We start from the raw sequence: 20,765 nt of genomic DNA, 5'->3' as shown, positions 1-20,765 counted from the left end.
TGTAGATTTCTTTTGATTTTTTGTCACTTCAGCGCAATGTGATAAGTCATGAACGTTCAGTTCTTTTGTATTCTTATGCATCCATCTCCTCTTCAGATGTCAGTTAAGAAAAAACTATGAAAATCAAAGAAAGATATCAAGATACGGTTAGTAAGTGAGGAATACCTACCACAAATTTATTAGAATTGTGCAATTAAAGAACAACAATTTTGTGAATTAGCTTTAGTTTATTTATTCTGCACACTTTTATTATTGATTAAGGGTTTGATGTTCCCCAGACATTGTTTTCTGAATGCTTTTAGCATATTTTCACTGTATTTTAAGTGGGAGTACAAGTTACTTGCATACTTTTAGGCTTGATTGTTTGCAACTGTTTGCATACTTCTGGGATGTAAATTAAAACTAAATAACAGAAGTTAAAAAGCAAATGGATCAATTTGGTTTCAATTTGTTTAAATATATGTATACAAGAGTCCTTTAGGATCAAAATAAAATGAAGTGGGAATGTCTAATATTGTAATTTGTAGTCAAAAATTGATTGAATTTTAAACAAAATTAAATGTAAAGTTAACAATTACTTTCAAATTAAGTAACCAACAGTTTTTCACTTTCAAACAATTGACTTTTCGACCATTGTGTGGTGTCTGGTAAGGGCAAGACAAAAGCAAAAAAAAACACAACTCAAGTAACAGTTCATTGTGCCGTGTGCTACAATATGCAAATAGCTTTTCTACTACTTATAGGAGGGCAACCTAAAGTAGTTTTTTTTCGGTTCCGTTAAAGGTAATGCCAAGCCAAAAGCAATAGAAAGGAATGAACGTGTCGCATAAAAACACCAAAGTCACGCACTTCCGCAGGGCAGGGTAGGGCATACATACTTAGTCGCAAAAGGGGAAAGACGCCAACAGCAAGCCAAGCCAGCAGAGCGTTGCAAGTAGGGGTGACAAAGAAGACGTATCTAATAGTTACCCCAGTACCTAGTAAGTAGGGGAAAGAGAGGGAACAAAGGAACAGGGCTTATTATGCGCTGCTGCCCAGACTGTTCAAGTAGTTTATGGTGCCCAGCTGGAAATTTGCGCCACTGCGTCACTGCGATTCTCGGTGGCAGTTTTCAAGACTTCCGAAAGACGTCCACTAATTGCTAGAGTAAACAATTACCTGATATTCCCCCTAGTGATTTAAAGATTTATCCAATTATTTAGCTGAGCTGTAATCCTAGAGGTCTTGACATCTTAGGGTCGGTCAGTAGTTCGTTGTCATTTCGCACAGGGTAGCTTCACGCACACCTGGTCTCAATTAGATCTATTAGGTAGTACATTTCACGCCCTCGAGTTCGGTTTTTACTTTCTCAACTCATGCAATCCATAGAAATGCGATTCTGTAGGTATAACAAATGTATAAATATAGAGATTTAATAAAAAGTAAATCAAAATCTAGCAAACCTTAATTTCAAATCTACATTCTATTTAGAAAAAAAGGGCATCATTGTAGTCGCTAGAGTCGAAACTCTGTTTGTGAATGTTTGTTTGCCATCTCTGTTTGGCCGCATTTCTTACCATTACCTCTCTCTCTCGCTCTCGCTTGTAATTCAGGGCCGGACAAGAAGACAAAAAAAATGTCCATGTACTACATACATTGAAATTTTTTCCTTGTGCTCTCTTTCCTCTTGCCCCCCACGCCTTCCGGCGCTAGAGGCTCTTTCGCTGAGACATTTAATGATCACTTAACAGTGTAGCCATTTTGGCTTTTTTCCCGTCAGAATTTGAGTTTCATCCAAGCCTGATGGCGGGTAAAATTCAAAAACAGCGGGAAAAACGGAAATTGTGGCTATTTTCGGTTAGAAATTTTATTAAATAAAAAGGTTATAAGGTTTTTCCAAGCCATATGACCTGATTACTTTCTTTTGAATATTAACAGTAACTTAAGGTTTTGTTGTATGCCAAATGATGATCAGTTTATATAAGCAATTCACATTTGAAAAGATAAGATTCTCTCTCACAAATTATTTCTGGCTTTCTTTTTTGTTGGTTGCTTGATTTGGCTATTTTTCTGCTGCTATGGCAACACTGATCATTTCGTCAGCAGCAGCAATGTTCGAAGTTCGACTCTTTTGTTCGAGTTCGACTGCTTTAGATTCTCTTTTGTTCGAAGTTGGGATCTCTTTTACACGATCCGCATTAGAGCTGGAAAAACATCGATAAAACATCGATGTTTCGATGTTTGCGCGGTATTTTTAAAATCATTTATTTATTTCGCGAATCTCAATGGAATAAAGAGATATAGCAACAATAGTTAAAGCGATACTAAATAAAAACGATCCGACTAAGCAAGATTTGGTGTTATATTTTAATTATAAGCTAAAATTTAGTAATAACAATTCATTCATTTGGTAACTTTTTTTATAACTAACTAAAATTAAACAACAAAAAAAACAAGGTTAAGGGATAATTTTTGAGATTTTTGTTTAAAAACAAAAGTTTCTTTACGACACAAGATTTCCAAGAGCAACGTCTATCCGATATTATTTGGTCAGACACACACAGAAATTTGTTGGCCATTTTTTTAAAACTTTTGTAAAGAAGATAATATTAACTGTAAAGAAGTAAAATCGTACTTATATGCTTTTCCCTCGAAGAATTGTAAAAGAAAGAAAACATCGATAGTGCTGGCCAAACATCGATGTTTTATAAAAATACAAAACCATCGATGTATCGATAGTACCATCGATAGTTTCCCAGCTCTATTTAGCACGATCCGCACTCTTTTTGTTGTCGCTCAACGCTCTGCGAACGCGGACGCGTGTGTTTGTGTTTCTTTTTCTTTCCCCGTTCTTTGGTGTTGTTTTTTTTCTGTTTTTTTTTAAATTTTAAATTGTGTTTAACAAATTTTGTGTAGCGGAGTTGTGAGTGTGTTTCAAATTTGTGAAAAATTACTTATGTATATGGATAAATGTGGAACAGCATCTGTTTATTTACTATGTGAATCGAGGCGACAAGCAAATTAAATTTATCTGCGACTTGCAAACGCGGAAATGCAACGACAACAACAGCAACAACAATAATAACAATAACTGAAAATGCAGTAACCAAAGCAGAACCAAGAATAGGCAGAAATTGCTTGTCAGCGAAAAACAAAAAACACAGACGAAGTGGAAGAAGCAGAATATATATATATACACACATATACAAAGAAACAAATATATTGCATATCTTACCTGCTGCCTGTCACCCGTGTTCTATCTCTCTCGGTCTTGCTCTGTCTGTGTCATGATCAGCAACAACAACAACAACAGCAGCAGCCTGCCGTGCCACAGCAAGTAGAGAAGAACACACACACACACACATATACAAACACACATATACACTCCAAAAATGTTGCAGGCAGCTAACGAAGCAAGCCAAAGCAACAACAACAACAACAATAACTACACAGAAAACAGCATCAATAGTAGTTGTAGTAATAGTGCCGCTGCCACGCCCACACAAGAGGAAAAAACACAACGGCGTCGTTCCACATTTTATGTGCCTCTTGTCATAGAAGACGAAGATCCTCCAGCCACTCCTGCCACCAGCAACGATCACACAAGCATTAGTGATAGCAACTCCAGTTTAAGTAGCGGCGATCAAAAGACCAAAAAATCCACCAAGAAGAGCAGTGTCGCCAAGGTCAGTGCATTATTTGAGCGTAAAAGTGGTGGACACTCTAATAAGATGTCACCACCGCCGCCACCGCCATGTGGCTTCAATTGGAGCATAAGTGGTAACGAGAATAATGTACACTATTCCGATACCGATGAAGATGATGAACATTCCATAGAGGCCATGAATCGTCAAAAATTGCTTAAGACTTTGCCACAAGCTGCTGCTGCCAATTCATCGCCATCAAATTCAAAATTGAAACGTTATGGCATAGTCCTAAATGTGATCAGTTTAAATGGCAGCACCGACGGTGGCGGAGGAGGAGAAGGAGCAGCGGGTGGAGAATATAATAATGCCGATACAGCAGCAGCTGCGCCGCCAACTGCTGCACCTCGCACACATTTTAATGAGGATCATGATATTGTTATGGCCACACCACCCAAACAGCAGGCACTCTCCTCCACACACACACGTCGACACAATGATGACGACAACAACCACGACGTCGGCGCCGGCGTTATCGGCAACGACAACAACGGTAACGCCGCCGCTTCGGCCGCTGCCGTTAATGATGATGACGATGACTCAGAGATAAGCCGCATGCAGACCAACACCTCGACACCCATCAAATTAATGAAATCGCGTTCGCGTACCAATATTTTGGCCGTACCCCTGCCCAGTATAGAACACGGTCTGGCAACGGCAACAACGTCAGCTTCACTGTCGTCCGCAACAACAACGACAACAACAACTGCAACCATAACACTGCGTGCCAAATCAAAAACATTACCACAAAATCTATCACCATCGTTGGCTTTAGCAGCAGCAGCAGCAGCCTCAGCCAATGATCATCCACAACAACCAGTGCATTTATCATCATCACAGCGTCAACTATTTACCGGTTCATCATCATTTACATCATCAACATCATCATCGCCGTATAAAATCCAAGGCAGTGCCTCAACCACCTGCATACTTACTCATAAATTTCCACCCAAATTTTCTGCCCTATTGAAATCAACGCCCAAATTGACACCAGCAGATTTGGCGCCAACTGCCGCCGCAGCTCCACTGCCTCAAACGATTGTATCGCCACCAAAGAAATCACTAAGTTTCATACGTCGTGCTCATTCCACCAAAGTGTCACGTAGCAATTCCCTGCTCAAGAATATTGCACACAACGGAGGAGGTGGCGGCATACAGGGAGGCAGCGGTACATCACTAGCGGCCGAACACTATCATCAATTGCATCATATGCATCATCATCAACAGGGTAGCTCCTCTGCTACATCCACTTCCAGCTTTGGTCTCGACTATGGCATTGGCAGTTGGGGCAAACACTTCTTCCTCAACTACGATGTTTGCCCCTTAAGTTTGGATGAATTGAGCAGTTATTTTCAAACGGATCAGTGTGAAGAATTGATACGTGAGCGCTTTAAGATCAAAGATCTAAATTTATATGGACCAGAGGATAGAACAACAACAGCAACAGGAGAGATATTAGATGACACCACCAACAATACAACAAAGACATCGACAACAGCACGAACGGAAGATGATGCGGGACATCATTCGGGTAGGTCTTCTTCCTACATACCTCTACCTACATATACATATGTACTTACATACATATGTACATATGTATGTATGTACATACATTTTCCGGTGGTTGAAAATACATTGTATTTCCCTCTTGATCGATTTGTGAACAAAAATTAAAGGGGAAAGACAAAGAAAGAAGTATACATACATATGTATGTGTGTTTGGGTGATGGATAAAGGGAGAGAAAGAGAGCCAGCAAAGAGTCTTGATAAGATAAGGTTCTCCCCTTTCTCCTTCCCCCCTTTTTTCTTGGCTTTTATTAAAGCCTTCCTGTGTTCAGTTCAGTTTAGTTTGTTTTTTTTTTTTTGTTTCTCTCTCTCTGTTAGCTACTTTATTTACACTCGTTCATTGCGTCGTCGCTTTTGCTCGATCGTGCGTGTTATATCTTTCGGGGTAGGAGGACAACATTGCCAGTTTTTGGTGGGCCCTCCAGAGGGGAATAGTAGGTGGGGGGCAGATCGACAGCCAGCCAACCGACGCCAATGCCGCCGCCGCACAATGGGTGATCGAACAACAGCAAATACCAAGCGTACTTAACTATCTGTGTGTGTGTGTGTGTGTGTGTGTGTGTTTGTATACATTCGAAAAGTTACATTATGTCTTGATTTCGTATTCCAAGAACGATTCTCTCTTTTTATTTTTGGGGGGGTGTTTGTCCGATCCGTTCGTATCAAATGTTTTCTATACCAAGAATTTCTTTTGGTTAGTTGCATTTTAATGAGAAAAACAAATTACTGTTCAATTTTATAATGAATACATTTAATAGAAACTTAAAGAAATCAATCTAAATACATAATTTCTTGGTAATTAAATGTAAATATTCGTATACTTCTGATCAAAAGTAAATAATGCAAGTAATGCCTTTCCCATACTCCCTTTTCTTTTCCGTTAAAGAATTTACATATATCATTGGTATTAAACAAAAAAAGTAATGCTATCTGATCTGATACAAAAGTCAATGTGAAATTAAAGTAGATTTCATTAATGATTAGTAAAGAATCTTCACAGAAGATACTTCTGTATGTATTCTTCAGATAGTTTAGATAGTTCATTCTTCAGATCTTGTGATAGCAACGATTCAATCTTGTAATCTATTTACAAATACATAACTCAGAATCAACTACTTAATGAAATCTATTTCAATTTATACAAATGCATCAGCAGTTTGATCGTAAAGACTTTAGTTATAACTCTGAAAACTCTCAAGGACGAATCTAGAACGAACTTAAGCGGGGAATCCCCTTGGATTCGTTAAGTAAAACACCATAAATATCTTTAATCTTTGCAATAAAAATATCCTTTATACCAATATTTCCTTGTTGTTATTGTTAGAAGTAAAGGTTAAATGTGGAGAAAAGAAGGGGACTCGGGGGGACTCTTTTAGACCTGGTTTAAGTTTGGTCAGGGCCAGATTATAGGCTTGAATATTCTTTCTATATGGGCACAATAAACCTGAATGATTCTATTTTGACAATAACACGTAATTATTCCTCCCATTTTGTAGTTATTTTGTTTGAAAGTACTCAGTAAGTACTTAAAGTAATTTGCAAATTAACCCAAAGGTCTTTTGTCACTCTGGTAATTTACCTTTAAACAATTATATGTAACTTGTAACTACTTTGTAACAAAGTCCATTAGTTTCTATTTGAATTGATAAAAGTACTATTTGAAATCCCAAAGAAAATGTAATGGAAAAATACTTTAATTAAATTAGAATTCAAAACGGATATGAAATACACACATACACATACAAGTACCTAATTAGAGTTGGACGATATACATATGTATATATAGGGCCCGATCGGTCAATATTTGTGTGTGTATGCATTTAAATGTGTATGTTACAGTAATGACTCGATTAGCAGACATCCCTCAATGGATGGACACACTTTTTTATATGCATTTTTGATATACAGCTGTCGAACAAAAAAAAAAGTTTCTACTGTGTGTGTGTGTGTGTAGGAGCAACAACACTTTTGCTGTTTTGCCGTCTGGCAACTCTTGCTGTAGTTGTTGGTGTTGTTGTTTTCTTCTTGTGGCTTTTGTTGTTGTGTCGCTGGTTTGGTTTTCTTTCCATTGGTTTCATTTTAGCTTGTTGTTTGGTCGTGACTCTCCTCTCTCTCTCTCTCACACTGTCTCTGTTTTTGTCTCTGTCTCAGCTCTCTGTATCTTTTGGCTACAATTTCAATTTCATTGCGTTTTATTATGATTCACACACACGCACAGACACATGGACACAGTTTTAGAGAGTGTGATGGGAAGAGGAGGGGTATGGGGGAGGGGAGAGATACACACACCCGCACCAGAAAACCAGTTTTTGTTAGCAAGGAGCGAGAAACGGGAACTACATACAACAACAAGAAGTACTGGAGAAACTGAAAGAGACACACACACACTCAGAGACAGCACAGTATGAGAAAGATACAGTAAGACGGAGAGCAAAGTGCCTTGAAAAACTTAAATTTTGCTGCCATAACAAACACACACACACACACACATAATAGACACAGCGCGAGAGAGAGAGTGAGATGGTGAGGGGGTAGGGGGGAGAGCGAGGATAGAGTCGTATATGCAGTTGCATTTCATTTGAAATTTGATAAGACAAAAATACTCGCACATTGATGGACTGACTGACTGACTGACTCTCTAGTGCGGAGCGGTTGGGGGGTAGGTCTAGTTTTTGGTTAGTTGATAAAGCCAACTACATACATATGTAAATAAATAAATAAAATAAATGGGCAAACAAAACAAAAACAAACTAAAATAAATGAACAAGACAAAGATGTGGAGACTATGTTACTAAAATATTTATATATACATACATACATATATGTATGTATTTATTGATCGACTCTTTACTCTTATCTAGCCCAATGATTGACACACACACACACACACACATATGCATTTGAGAGATTTGTTTCACCCTGCATTCCACACAGAAATAGGTTATATTTGGGGTATTAGTGAAATTTTATCGAAAGTATTGAACCTTAATTGATCATTGTTAAGAGAGAAAAGCAAGATACTCAGTCTTTAATAAACACACAAACAATCGAATTTGTTCGTTTTAAAATAAGCTAAAATTTCAAGCTACTTTTAATAATTTAATTCATTTGAATGAAAACTCAAAATACTCAAGGAAATACTCCGTTTATTTAAACAACTTGATCATATTTTGAGTTTGATATTGTTTAAAGTATTCAAAAGTACTTTGTTTTATACCAAATACTGTAAATACTCAGCGATTTTATCGATTGTTAAATTTCTCAATATTCAAACAAAATTTATGGATATTTTCATTACATGTTTTAGTCATACCAAGACTTTGATATCATATTTAATATTATATACTCATAATTTTCTTGATTTCCCCTATTTCTAATAAGGTCAAACAATATCTGTGACTATAACTCTTATCTTATAAATCGAATTTTGCCTATTTGTCCCTTGTGGATATATAATGCAGATGGATATACTCACATAAAGTTTAATCTACTAAATCTTAACACTACCAAATGTAAGGTAATGACTTTTTTCCGTAACTCTCCTCAACTGGTCACTTATTTTCTAAACAATAGCCCTCTGGAACGTCTAAATAATATGAATGATTTGGGCGTACTTATGGACCATAAGTTAAATTTTAACACCCATATTTCCACCACGGTCGCAAAGGCCATGAGTGTCCTGGGTTTCATTAAAAGATGGTCAAAAGAATTTGATGACCCCTATACAACTAAAGTTCTTTTCACTTCGCTTGTCCGTCCTATTTTAGAGTATGGATCTTGCATTTGGTCACCTCAATATGAGTCGCACCAGATTAGACTTGAATCCGTTCAAAAGCAGTTCTTGTTATTTGCTCTTCGTGGCTTAAGCTGGGATCGCAATGTCAATTTGCCTTCGTATTCTAGTAGACTTCTCTTGATTAACCTTCCATCCCTAACTAACCGTAGAATTATGCTTGGTGTCATTTTTATGCACAAGCTCCTAATTGGTGATATCGACTCGCCTGAGTTATTAGCTCAGGTGAATCTGTCGGTACCATGTAGACGGAGTAGACATCCTTTGATACCTTTATCCCTTAGTCGTTGTTCTTCTAACTATGCTATGCATGAACCTTTTAGGGTCCTCTGCTCTGATTACAACCTTCTATTCCCTGTAATCGGCTCAGAGTTTTCTATTAATATGCTTAAAACATCTATCCTATCCCATTTAGTTAATAGATAGCTGTAGTATTATTTGTTTGTCTGTTTTTTCTATTGTGTACTTGTCCACGCGATTCGTGCCGTGCGTTATACGGCTGCACCCCTCGGTCGGTCGGGTGGGAGGTGGTGCTTGGGCTCGCGCGTAACAGGCTATGTCCTGGTGTCGTAGGGGCCACTTGAACGTACTGCGCATAGTATCGTCAACGTCCGCTATTTAAATAAATTTTGAAATAATTTGCCGATTACGTTTTGAATTGTTTTTACTGTAAAAAGAAACATAACCAACTAAAGGGTTTTAGTAATGGGAGAGAGAGAGAGAGAAACTAATAGGTACAATAATGTCGATAACATTCTCTTTTTTGTTCAGAATATAATTTTTCACTTTACTTTTCTTTTTGTTCAAAAAAAAAAAAAAAACAAATTTATCTGTCTCCGGTGATCATTTATTATCAGACAAGCAAACACTTGACTGACTAACTGACTGATCGTGAGACCCGACATCCAAGCGACCCCAAGTCGGGAGAGATACATACATACATATGTACATATATTATAGACTATGTCTGTATATACATATGTATAATAAATTTGTTTAACGCGCTGATAATTGAGTTGACCTTATCATGGCACATTTTGAGAGACAGAGAGAGAGAGAGAGTGGTGTAACAGTAAAACTAGAAAGATGTTGCATGAGACAGAGAAAGAGTATCAACAAATGGCAGATCTAATCGATTTCAATTTCGATACGACAGAAGAAGACATTCTTTAACGCTTTCTCTTCTTTCCCTCACTGTCCGTAGAGAATTTGTTTTTGAAAAACTAAATTGAGTCAAAATATAACCTGCCCATGATCCCTATAACTCTGGCCACCCCAGACATTAGCATTAGCATTAGCTCATCCGGCAAAGCCATAAAAACCAAAAACAAAACATCATTACATATGTGATATTGCCAAATCTGGCATGGACCAGCTCACATCATCATCATCATCATCTCGACTCACCTTATGAGCCTCAAGTTGATCTCTCTGAAACTTAAATTGGCACACTCATTTAACTAAGATTTGTTTGTTTTTGAATGGAGTGTCGTCATCTTGTCTAATGCCTAATTCATTCTTATGCCTAACTTATTTAGCTTCAATATACAATATGTATTTACAGATATTTTATTTAAAGATAACTATCAAGTTACATCAAGCACAAGTGGGCATTCCATTAAGATGGGGGAGGGAAAAACTAATCATCAATCAGTTAATTACTTGAGAGAAATACTTACAATTGATGTCTATTCAGTGATTTGTTTTTCCTTTAATGCCAGTGGCGTAGTTATTTGAAGCGGTTTGTTTATTATTTATTTGACCCTGCATAATGTGACGCCACTGATCATATATGTATATATACATACATATATTATGGCTTATAATAGATTTAATTGTTAAATTTTTAAGTATATTCACAACAACAAACGGGCATAATTCATAAATGTAAAGTTTTCTGTTTAATATCAAATTGTAAACAAAATGTCATACATAATGTAATTGATTTTTCCTTATCTCAAACTGCAATGTTTGTATATTCCAATAGTTTTACGATAAACTATTTATATTTTCAGTACAGTTTCACTACAGATTCCTAATTAAGATAAAGGAAACACTTGAGTATTTGGAACGAGTGGGAAATGAATTCATTACATAGTAAGCAGCTGAATCATAAATCTCAATAGTTTCCTACAGAAAAATCCTACAAAAAAATATAAAAGTATTATTATATTACCTGGATTCCACAAATGACATTGTTCTGTTTCATTTTAACTCGTTTCAAGCAATTTGTTTGATGTATCGTTATTGAATCAAAGGGATGACAAGTTAGTAAAACCAAACTGAAACGGTGAGATAGGAACATTTACAGTGTATGGTGGAATGAATGCGAGGAAAATGATGATATGTGGAAAAAGGAATTAACAAAAGAAAGTAATGTTCTATTACAATTTTAAAATAAGGTCATTCGACTTTAGTTTTAGTCCGTTTAGTTTCGAAATTTCAACTTAATCATTTGCTAAGATTCTTTAGTTCAAAATTAGGAAAATCGTTGTCTTAATAAAAGTTATTTGAATCTACTTTTTCTAGTTGATTAAGATTGAATTTCTTCACTTTAGTCTTAGTGTTGAGAACGAATTGATATTAATAGTTAAACTAAAGAAATAAATGATTTTTCTATGGCGAACCTTTTTTTTGTGTTGTTGTTGTTGATGAAAACATAATGAATAAGCATATGAAGAGGGTTTTCCTGGTGAGTTTTCCCTTTCAGTAGGCTGGCCCTAAGCACACCTACTAATTTATTCCATTCATTTGCCTTCTCTAATCATAATCTCTTTGTGTTGGGTGTGTCACCATCATCACCAACATCATCATCATCATCATGGTAGATACATACATGTACATAGATAGATATATCTTTTGTGGGCGGTTGGTTGGCTGGGTTAGATGGTGGATGGTGGTAGGATTGGTCGATAGATGGATGATATATACAAGGTGGGCGTAGGCTCTACTTGGGCAAAAATATACAAAATAAAAAAAAATCGCACCATTTTTGATAAAGATGATGATACAGTTGCTCATCATGAACGAGTTTTGATCTTTTATAGAAATGTTTCATTTTGGTTTTGGTTTAAATAGAAGTTGCTGTTGTTGTTGGGCTTTTTTTGTACCATCTGTGATGGAATAAACATGACACAATTTCTTAGGTTCTTCGTCGTTCCTTCCCCTACGTACTTTTTCTTACATGGTATGATGACAAATCGTGCTCACATCTGCTGGAAATTCAAAAGATTTTGTAATATGAATCAACTTTGATGCGGAAGAGATGACCAGATTTTGCACTCCTCCTAGCCCCTGGCTCGGGGTCTTTTTCTTTTAAATACAAAACGGCGAAATTATGTTTGCACTTTTTTCAAATAAGTCAAATGTGTTCCTAGAGAAAGAGAGAGAGAGAGAGAGAGAGAGAGAGATGAAGATAGATGAGATGGTCGTGCCTGGGCATAGACGCATCATCTGCTGGTCCCTGTCTACCATCGACAAGGTCGAGCAGCGAGGGCGGCAAATACCACAAGATGGTTGAATGGATGTTTAGATGGGATTGGGAAACCAGTTTTCCATGCTTCTCTTCCTACCTCATCCCCTGGCAGAAACACTCCCCCAACATTTATCTTGTTGTACGCTTCTCTTTCTCTTTTGGCTTGATTCTTTTCTTTTGGGTAATGAGGCACATGATGAATCATGATGATACGTACAAGAGTAGAAGAAGAGTACCTGCTCTGCCATCACCATCACCTCCACCTCCGCATCCACCTTCGACGACAGCCAGCAGCAGTCGGGGCAGGTGATGTGCAGCAGCTGCTGCTCTCAACTCAACTGGCTCCTTTTTCTATGTGTGTGTGTCTCTCTGTGTGTGTGTAAACCGGTTAGGGTTTTGGGTTGATGTTGTTGTTTTTGTGCGGTAATCGCACAAAAACCCGAAACCGATTCATGCAAAAGTTTCAACAACTGGACAGCAAAGAGGATGATGTGGATATTAAGAAGAAGCTGGATGCGAGTACTGTGCTCAGAAGAAAGACAATGAGAAAGAGAAAGAAATGAAAACTGAATTTTGAATCATCTGTTTTCTAGTGAAATGCATTCCAAAAGTATTTTGAATCATCTTGAATGTCGTACCGCTTGAGAAAGTAAACAAATTGAAAAGGAAACCCAATTAGTTCTCTTCAGAAGGATTCATCTTTTGGGAAAGAAACATATTCTTGTTGTCCTTAAGAAGTTTGCAAAGGTATTCCATCGAGAAGAAGAACTCTCCCTAAAGTAATGAAAAAAGGAGAAACTAAACTATTTGAAAGGGTATTTATTCGTCGCCATAATAATATTGGTTCCGTAAAGGTATCTTTTTTTTTTTTTTTTTTGGGGTCTCAACTTGCTAATTATTATTCAGCTAATTAATATTATATTATTAATTTTGTGTTTTTTTGTTTTTGTTGATCATTTGCAGATACTTCATATGAGAAGGCCTGTCGTCGCGGTTCAGCGCCTACCACGCCCATTTTGGGCAGTAAACAACATCAGCCGGAGCATAATGCCACCTCACGTTTCACAAATTTCTTTTCTAAAAAGTGAGTTTTATTTGAAAATCCAAAAACAAGATGGACTTTCCAATAACCAATATATATATATTTTCATATCTAGATCTAATCCCCTGAAACGTACGAAATCGGTTACCAAATTGGAGCGAACAAAACGCGGAACTGGCGGCTTACGTGGTTCACGCTCTCACGAGAGTCTTCTATCCAGTCATGCGGTGATGTCAACCATTGGTAAGTCATCTTGAGATATATAAGATTAGTTATATATATTAATGCCTGGCAATTCCTTTCCAGATTTGTCGTGTTCTGGCGCTGTGGGCGTGGCTCCTGTACATCAATCGGTGCTGGGTCGTCGACACTGTTTCCAGGTGCGCGGCGGGCCGCGCGGTGAACGTTACTACTCGTGCGGTTCGAGGCAGGAGCGCGATCTATGGATCTATTCGTTACGCAAATCGATAGCTCCAAATGCCGAGCATACTCGTCGCACGGACAATTCGTTAAAATTATGGGTATACGAGGCAAAGAATTTGCCAGCCAAAAAGAAATATTTCTGTGAATTGCAATTGGATAAAACACTGTACGGCCGGACGAGTGTTAAATTACAAACGGATTTACTCTTTTGGGGTGAATATTTTGATTTTCCGGATATACCGGAAATCAATGTGATTACGGTCAATGTATTCCGTGAGGTGGACAAGAAGAAGAAGCGTGATAAATATCAATTTGTTGGCTCAGTTAAAATACCCGTACACGACGTGACATCCCGCGTCATCTGTGAGGATTGGTATCCCATATTGAGTGACAAGGCCGGCGATAGTTTGGGCCGTCAATCGGGCGGTGGCAGTGGCAAGGATAAAGATCGCGAACAATTGCCCACACTGCGTATCAAATGTCGCTTCCAGAGCACCGATATATTGCCCATACAAGTATATGGCAATTTCCTGGCCTATCTCAAGGAGAACTATAAACGAGTTTGCGAAACTCTCGAACCGGTGATTGGGGTGAAAGCCAAAGAGGACATCGGCCAGGCATTGGTGTTGCTTATGCACGCTCAGGGACTGGCCGGAGCCTTTCTCACCGATGTCGTGGCCCTGGATCTGCTGCGTGTGGGCGATCAGAGATTGACATTTCGTGGCAATTCGCTGGCCACCAAGAGCATGGAGGCATTCCTCAAACTCACTGGGGAACAGTATTTACAGGATACACTGTCGGCGCCCATTAATGAGCTTATCCAATCGGAACGTGACTGTGAAGTGGATCCCACAAAGACGAGTGGTTCGTCGGCGGGTTCACTGCAACGGCAGCAGGCAACTCTCCGGCAGGCCGTGCGCAATGCCTGGCAATGTATCTACGAGTCGCATAAACATTTTCCCCCCCAGCTGCGGGCCTGTTTTGCCACGTTCCGTGAGCGACTGCAGCAGCTGGGCCGCCAGGATATGGCCGATAACTTGATCTCTGCGAGCATCTTTTTGCGTTTCCTTTGCCCGGCGATATTGTCGCCGTCGTTGTTTAACATCACCAGCGAATTGCCATCGGCCCGGGCGACCCGCAATTTGACTTTGGTGGCCAAGACATTGCAAACGTTGGCGAATTTCACCCGTTTTCAGGGTAAAGAGAATTTCATGGAATTTCTCAATGATTTCCTCGAACAGGAGGCCTCACGGATGCAGCAATTTCTGGAGATTATATCGACAAGGCCGGAACATCCGGCTCCGGATTCTATACTCGATTGGGCTGGCTACATTGATCAGGGCAAACAATTGTCCATTTTGCATAGTTTGCTCAGTGAGAGTTTGTCCAAGTTGCCGGAGGCGCGTCAACATGAATTGGATCCACTGCAGCATATACTGGACGAGATTACAAAAGCCAAGGAGATGAGCACAACGGGCTTGGGTGGTGGCTATTTGCCCACTGTAATGTCATCGTCGCACTCCATAGCCAGTGAGAATCAAGAGAATCGTAATCCGGGCATGAGTGTGGCCACCAGCAGCAGCGCCATCAACAACACAAGCAGCAGCAATAACAATCCCGGCCAGATGTTGCCACAGCAGCAGGCCCAGTTGGCACAGCCTCAGCATGCGGTGGTCAGTAAGCCGGCCGAGAGGGGTATAATGCGTGGTGTATTAACGCCCAGTTCGTTGGAGAAGAATATATTCCGTTACAATGATCCCACAGTGAATGGACTGCTCCAGCAGCAGCAACAGCAGCAACAACAACAACAACAACTTCATCCCCATCATCATCCAATGCAGATGCTCTCTAACTCACAGAGTTCCATAGTTGGCCTTCAGCATGCCCAATCTCAGAGCTCAATGGCCTCATCATCATTGAATGGCAGCAGTAGCAATTTACTAATGCCCCATCATCCCGCCCAGCATTTGCATCCGGCGCAATTGCACTGCCCCACGGCGGCGCCCCAAACCAGCGCTGCCAGCACCATAGAGCGCATGGAACGCCAGACCTATCCGTATATGTGCAATGGTAATGATTATGATGCCAATACCTCGTCATCGGCATGCTCGAATCGATCTCGCACCTTGCCACGCAATGCTGCTAATGGCAATGAGGCTGAGTTGCCTGGTGACTTTATACAAATCTCTGGCCTGGACACGAGCAGCGCCTTTGTGCGTAAATCACCCACTCCCATGATGAAGTCGGGTGGTGGGCCACAGCGTAATCATAAACTCAATTTGGGTATACCCGATCACTCGAATGGCGGCGGCTCAACTGGCAGTTATCCTCGTCAACTTAATCCTAATTCGAATATGCCCAAGAATCTGGAGGATCTGGATGATCTATTCAAATATGCCGAGGAGCATGATGTGGGCGAGTTACATCACATGGCGGGCAATCATCAGCAGCATCATAGTAATCATCAATTGAAGGTGGCAGCGCAAGCTGGGAAAGAGCAACTATCGGCCAAGAGTAGCCACTGCAGTTCGGGTTATCAGAGTATTTCGACCAATCCGTCGCCCTCACAGTCCTCCAGTCCAGTGGAGAGCCAGCTGAAGGCGGCCATCTCCGCCGGTGTTGGACATCATCCCGTAACTCCGTTGGCCTTTAAGAATCCTTCTTATCAACTGCAGCAGCAACAGCAACAGCAGCAGCAACAACAACAACAGAGTGGACCAAGTGGTCAACGCTGTCCACTACCATCATCATCCTCCTCTTCGATTACGGCCACGCCACGTGCCAAACCCATTGGCGGTGGCCTTGTGGCGGCTCGTGCTGCTTTCCTCAACAATGGCGGAAACTTGGATGCGGCCACCCTGACACCCAGCTCATCGGATGAACAACTATCGGCGGATAACTATTTCAGTTATGCAGCTGCAGCAGCAGCCGGAGCTAATCTAACATCCACATCGAAGCTGGAGGCACAGCGTTCCCTCAGTGGCGGCAGTAGTTCATCCAATTCGATGGGTAAATCCTCATCAGCCGCCTATGGACGACTCAATGGGCCCCTTAAAAGGGAAGATGTCTATGGCAGTGCTGGGGGAGGCATAATAGCCTATGCTCTGGCCACACCAGGCAATGGACCATCATCAGCAGCAGCACATCATCTGCATCAGCAGCAACAGCATCCACATCACCATTCACATCATCATCACATGAAGCAGGAGCAAATGAAGCAATTCGGAGGCAATAACGGAAGTGGAAACGGTCCATCGACATCGGCCCAGCGACGTCTCAGCCTAGACTCGGCAAGGACTCTATCCGATAGCAGCACGGACACGGAAGGTAAGCAAAGGATAACAAATTTCCATGTCTCTGGGGAAACTCTAATGAATTTTCTTTCTTCTCCTTTCTAAAGGTAACTGCCAGCAGCTACAGGAGGGCAAAAGACGACGTCAATTGCGCAGTAGTGGAGGCATTAGCGCTGGCCATGAATCTTCCTCGCTGAGCAAAGCCTATGACCAGAACGGTGAGATTCAGCTACTGCAGGAGACACTGGACACACTGCGTCACACACTGGATCGCGATGAGGCGGAATTACGCGACTCTAGTGATGAACTGTTTGCCCTCCAACGTCCAGGTGGCAGTGCCGGAGGCGGCAGTAATGGCTCGAATAATCTTAGCCTGCAATCAGAGTCCACCATGCGCAGCATTATCGATAGGTAGGCCTACTACTCTCAATACTTTTGCAATCACCAACAGCTCAATGTCTGTCTCTTCCCCCTAGACTCATCACCATGGAGGAGGAACTGCGACGTGAGCAGCTGAAAATGTCCTTGGCCTTGTCGCACAAGCAGCGTGTGATTGAGGAGCAAGGACAACAGATAGCTGCTTTGGATGCGGCCAATAGTCGACTATTGAGTGCTCTTACCGCCCTGCGTCAGCGTTACGAGACCCAACAACAACAGCAGCAGCAGCAACAACAACAGCAACAACAACAACAGCAGCAGCACCCAGCACCACCAAAGAATCAGAAGCCACAGTGAGCAAAAACAGGAGAAGAAGGAGGAGCAGTACGAGAAGAATATGATTTGGATAAGAAGAAGCAGGAGAAGAAGCTTAAATGCTTGGACGTCGACGTGTTTATGTCTTAAGGATAATTTTTGTTTATTTTTTTAGCTCTTTTTTTTTGTATGCTATATAAATTATATACTACTTGTTTAATATATATATACATATATATATCTATACATATATGTATACACCCACACACACACACACACACCTCTCCCCACAACACACATACACATACATAAATATTATAAATAATTTCTCAATCTATGTTTAAAAAAAGAAGAAAACCACAACAAAACTGCATGGGGAAGCAAAAAAAACGAGGATCTATCCTTCCCCTCGTCGTGAGAGCATGAAACAAAAAAAACCAAGTTAAGTTATAATGAAATAAAAAAACCAAAGTTAGACAAAATTATTTGTAACGTTTGATTAAATGTTTCCTTACTTTTTTCTTTTTGGTTTCGTGTGGACGCCATAAAAATAGAAATTCAATTTGAAATTGTAACGTCTTGTCCTTGGTTTGAAACTTGACTTAAAGTGATGCCATCGCTGATTCAATTTGACATTAACCAACACCAGTGTTAAAAACGGTGTTGAAAATGGGTAAACCAAACTGCAAACATTGAGGGCGCCAGCGAGCAGGTCCAAAAAGAAATGACAAAGTTAATTGATCGGTTTGTTTGTTTTTTGCTGTTAATTAAATAATAATTATTCTTTCTTTTTTGAGTAAAAAATCGGATCCATTTAATTTATATTATATTCGCATTCAAAATCGGTTTGGTGTTTCTTGGATTTCTTTGTTTTGTGTTTAAAATAATAAAGGAAAAAAATCTGAAAACTTTGCATGGCCAGGAGAAGGAGAGTAAAAGAGAAAAAAGTGAAATGCTTAAGCTTGTATCTTTGTATGTGTGTTGTGTGTGGGTGCAAAAGTGATCGAGTTGCGTTTTGTTTGATTTTTTTTTGTGTGTGTGTGAAATAAAAAAAGGTAAAGGAAAGAGCTAAGAAAAAAAGAGTGCAAATTTGAAACAAATTGGCAAGGTAAGTGTCGTTTTTGATGTTTTATTATGGGTTAATAAAGAGATGTTTATGTATGCATATGTATACATACATATGTACATATGTATGTATGTACATATCTAACTTATTTGCATAAGTTTCAAAAATGTATGAATATCCCCCACATAGTACTTAAGTATGTACATATAACACCCTGCTAACGGTAAATTGAATGGCGATAAGGTTATAACTAGACTTGACGTTAGGATACAACTCTAAAAAGGATCTACAATACGTACGTCTTAATTTTAACGGAAAATCTATCATTTTTGGTTTGGAAAATCGGATTTTAAACATTTTCTACCATTTTCTGAGGTAAATTGTCTCCTCAAACTCTGAAAACGCTTCACTCATACAACTAATAAGCTCTCCTATGTGATTATATCCATGGGTTGGATCTGGGTGTTGACTTTGAAGATAAAATTTGTCATTTTAGACAACTAAAATGCATCTTCATTAAAGACATTTCACCAGTTTAAGAGATACATAAATCATCGTGGAACAGAAACTAACTCTCAAATTCTCACTTGAATATCCTTCACTATTTTATATCAATTAGAAACGAATAGCATATGTCTTTGAAGACTGGGTTTCTAGGTTTTTTCGTCTATTTCTTAAGTTTCCAACAGTTTTCAATTATTTGAGTTTAAGGAACATCTTGAGTGTGTCTAAATGAATTAGGTAATCCTTGGCGCCAGGGATTATTCAGGTAGGACACTTAAATCCGCTAAAAAGGCATTACGCAATAATAAAAACTGTCACCAAAATACAATAATCATATTTGCTAGGTACATATACATATGTAGGTAATAATCCCTTTTTTGTGTGTTGCTTCGTTCAATTCACAATGAAGGGAAATTCCAGGGGATTTCCATTGCTGTGAGCCATTCATGAAACCACCGACAGGGACAGAGACAGAGAGCGAGATGAACCCTTTCGCACGTGTTTGTCAATTACCAGGTAGTAGTCCAGGTAGATTTCCTCAATGGATCTCAGCTTCAGTTAGTTAGTTTAGGTAGATGGGACTTTCCATACCATTGATGAATGGGATGAATGAGAGCATAGGCGGATATATAAGGTAGTGTCCAAGTAGCAAGGACAATTAGAAGCCAACAAAACGTCAAGCGAGTAACAACACACAGACACACAAAACGAAAAAGGAAAATCGTAAGAGAGCCAAAGTAAAATCAAACACCATGCCAAGAAATCTGTCTGCTCTGTCTTGGATCTGTCTGGCGTGTCTGGCGATCATGACTGGCAATGCGCTGGGCGCCGCCATCCCCAAACGCCATCAATACCATCCGCTTCAGTTGAGAATTGCCGAGTGCCGGCAGCTTTGCTATCGCCAGACCGCCGTGGACACCACTCTCTGTCGCACTTGGCCGGATTGCTTTATGTGCCATGATTATTGCCGTGTTCTGGCATTGGCCGAATCGACCAGCCTGGCCATATCCATGTGCTCGGATCCTGTCTTCTGTACTCACGGTTGCCGCATTGCTTGCTCCTATCATCGATTGAGCGGCACACCAAAAACGAACGAGATCAGCAGCAATGCTGTATCAAAGGATTTGACTGACTGAAAACAACAGCAACAATAACAACAACAACAACAATGCATTTTTTTGTAAATATTTCTTTAATCTAAGTTTAATTTTAATTTAAAATTTAATT

General features: G+C 39.7%; 2 protein-coding genes across 7 annotated transcripts in view; both read left to right on the top strand.

The window, feature by feature from the left end:
- Positions 1 to 18,453, top strand: part of raskol (Ras GTPase-activating protein raskol) — a 42,145-nt gene extending 23,692 nt beyond the window's left edge. For 5 of the 6 annotated variants that reach the window (XM_068283552.1, XM_068283554.1, XM_068283551.1 and 2 more), the window contains 5 exons: positions 13,481 to 13,601; positions 13,675 to 13,802; positions 13,866 to 17,309; positions 17,383 to 17,686; positions 17,752 to 18,453. In XM_068283552.1, coding sequence (XP_068139653.1) covers positions 13,481 to 13,601; positions 13,675 to 13,802; positions 13,866 to 17,309; positions 17,383 to 17,686; positions 17,752 to 18,010 — 4,256 coding nt within the window. In that variant the 3' untranslated portion in view covers positions 18,011 to 18,453. Of the gene's footprint in view, positions 1 to 2,792; positions 5,215 to 13,480; positions 13,602 to 13,674; positions 13,803 to 13,865; positions 17,310 to 17,382; positions 17,687 to 17,751 lie in introns of those variants that run through there. The other variant, XM_068283549.1, reaches the window with a different exon arrangement.
- A 1,891-nt stretch (positions 18,454 to 20,344) lies between these two features.
- On the top strand, positions 20,345 to 20,674 carry LOC137584281 (uncharacterized). The gene has a single exon (XM_068299602.1). It carries the CDS (start codon positions 20,345 to 20,347, stop codon positions 20,672 to 20,674), a length of 330 nt encoding a protein of 109 aa, XP_068155703.1.
- The last annotated feature ends 91 nt before the right edge of the window (positions 20,675 to 20,765 follow it).

The sequence above is a fragment of the Drosophila tropicalis genome, unplaced genomic scaffold (genome assembly GCF_018151085.1).
Source record: "Drosophila tropicalis isolate 14030-0801.00 unplaced genomic scaffold, ASM1815108v1 contig_158, whole genome shotgun sequence".
Classification (NCBI taxonomy): Eukaryota; Metazoa; Arthropoda; class Insecta; order Diptera; family Drosophilidae; genus Drosophila; species Drosophila tropicalis.
This window is presented reverse-complemented; position numbering and strand designations above follow the sequence as displayed.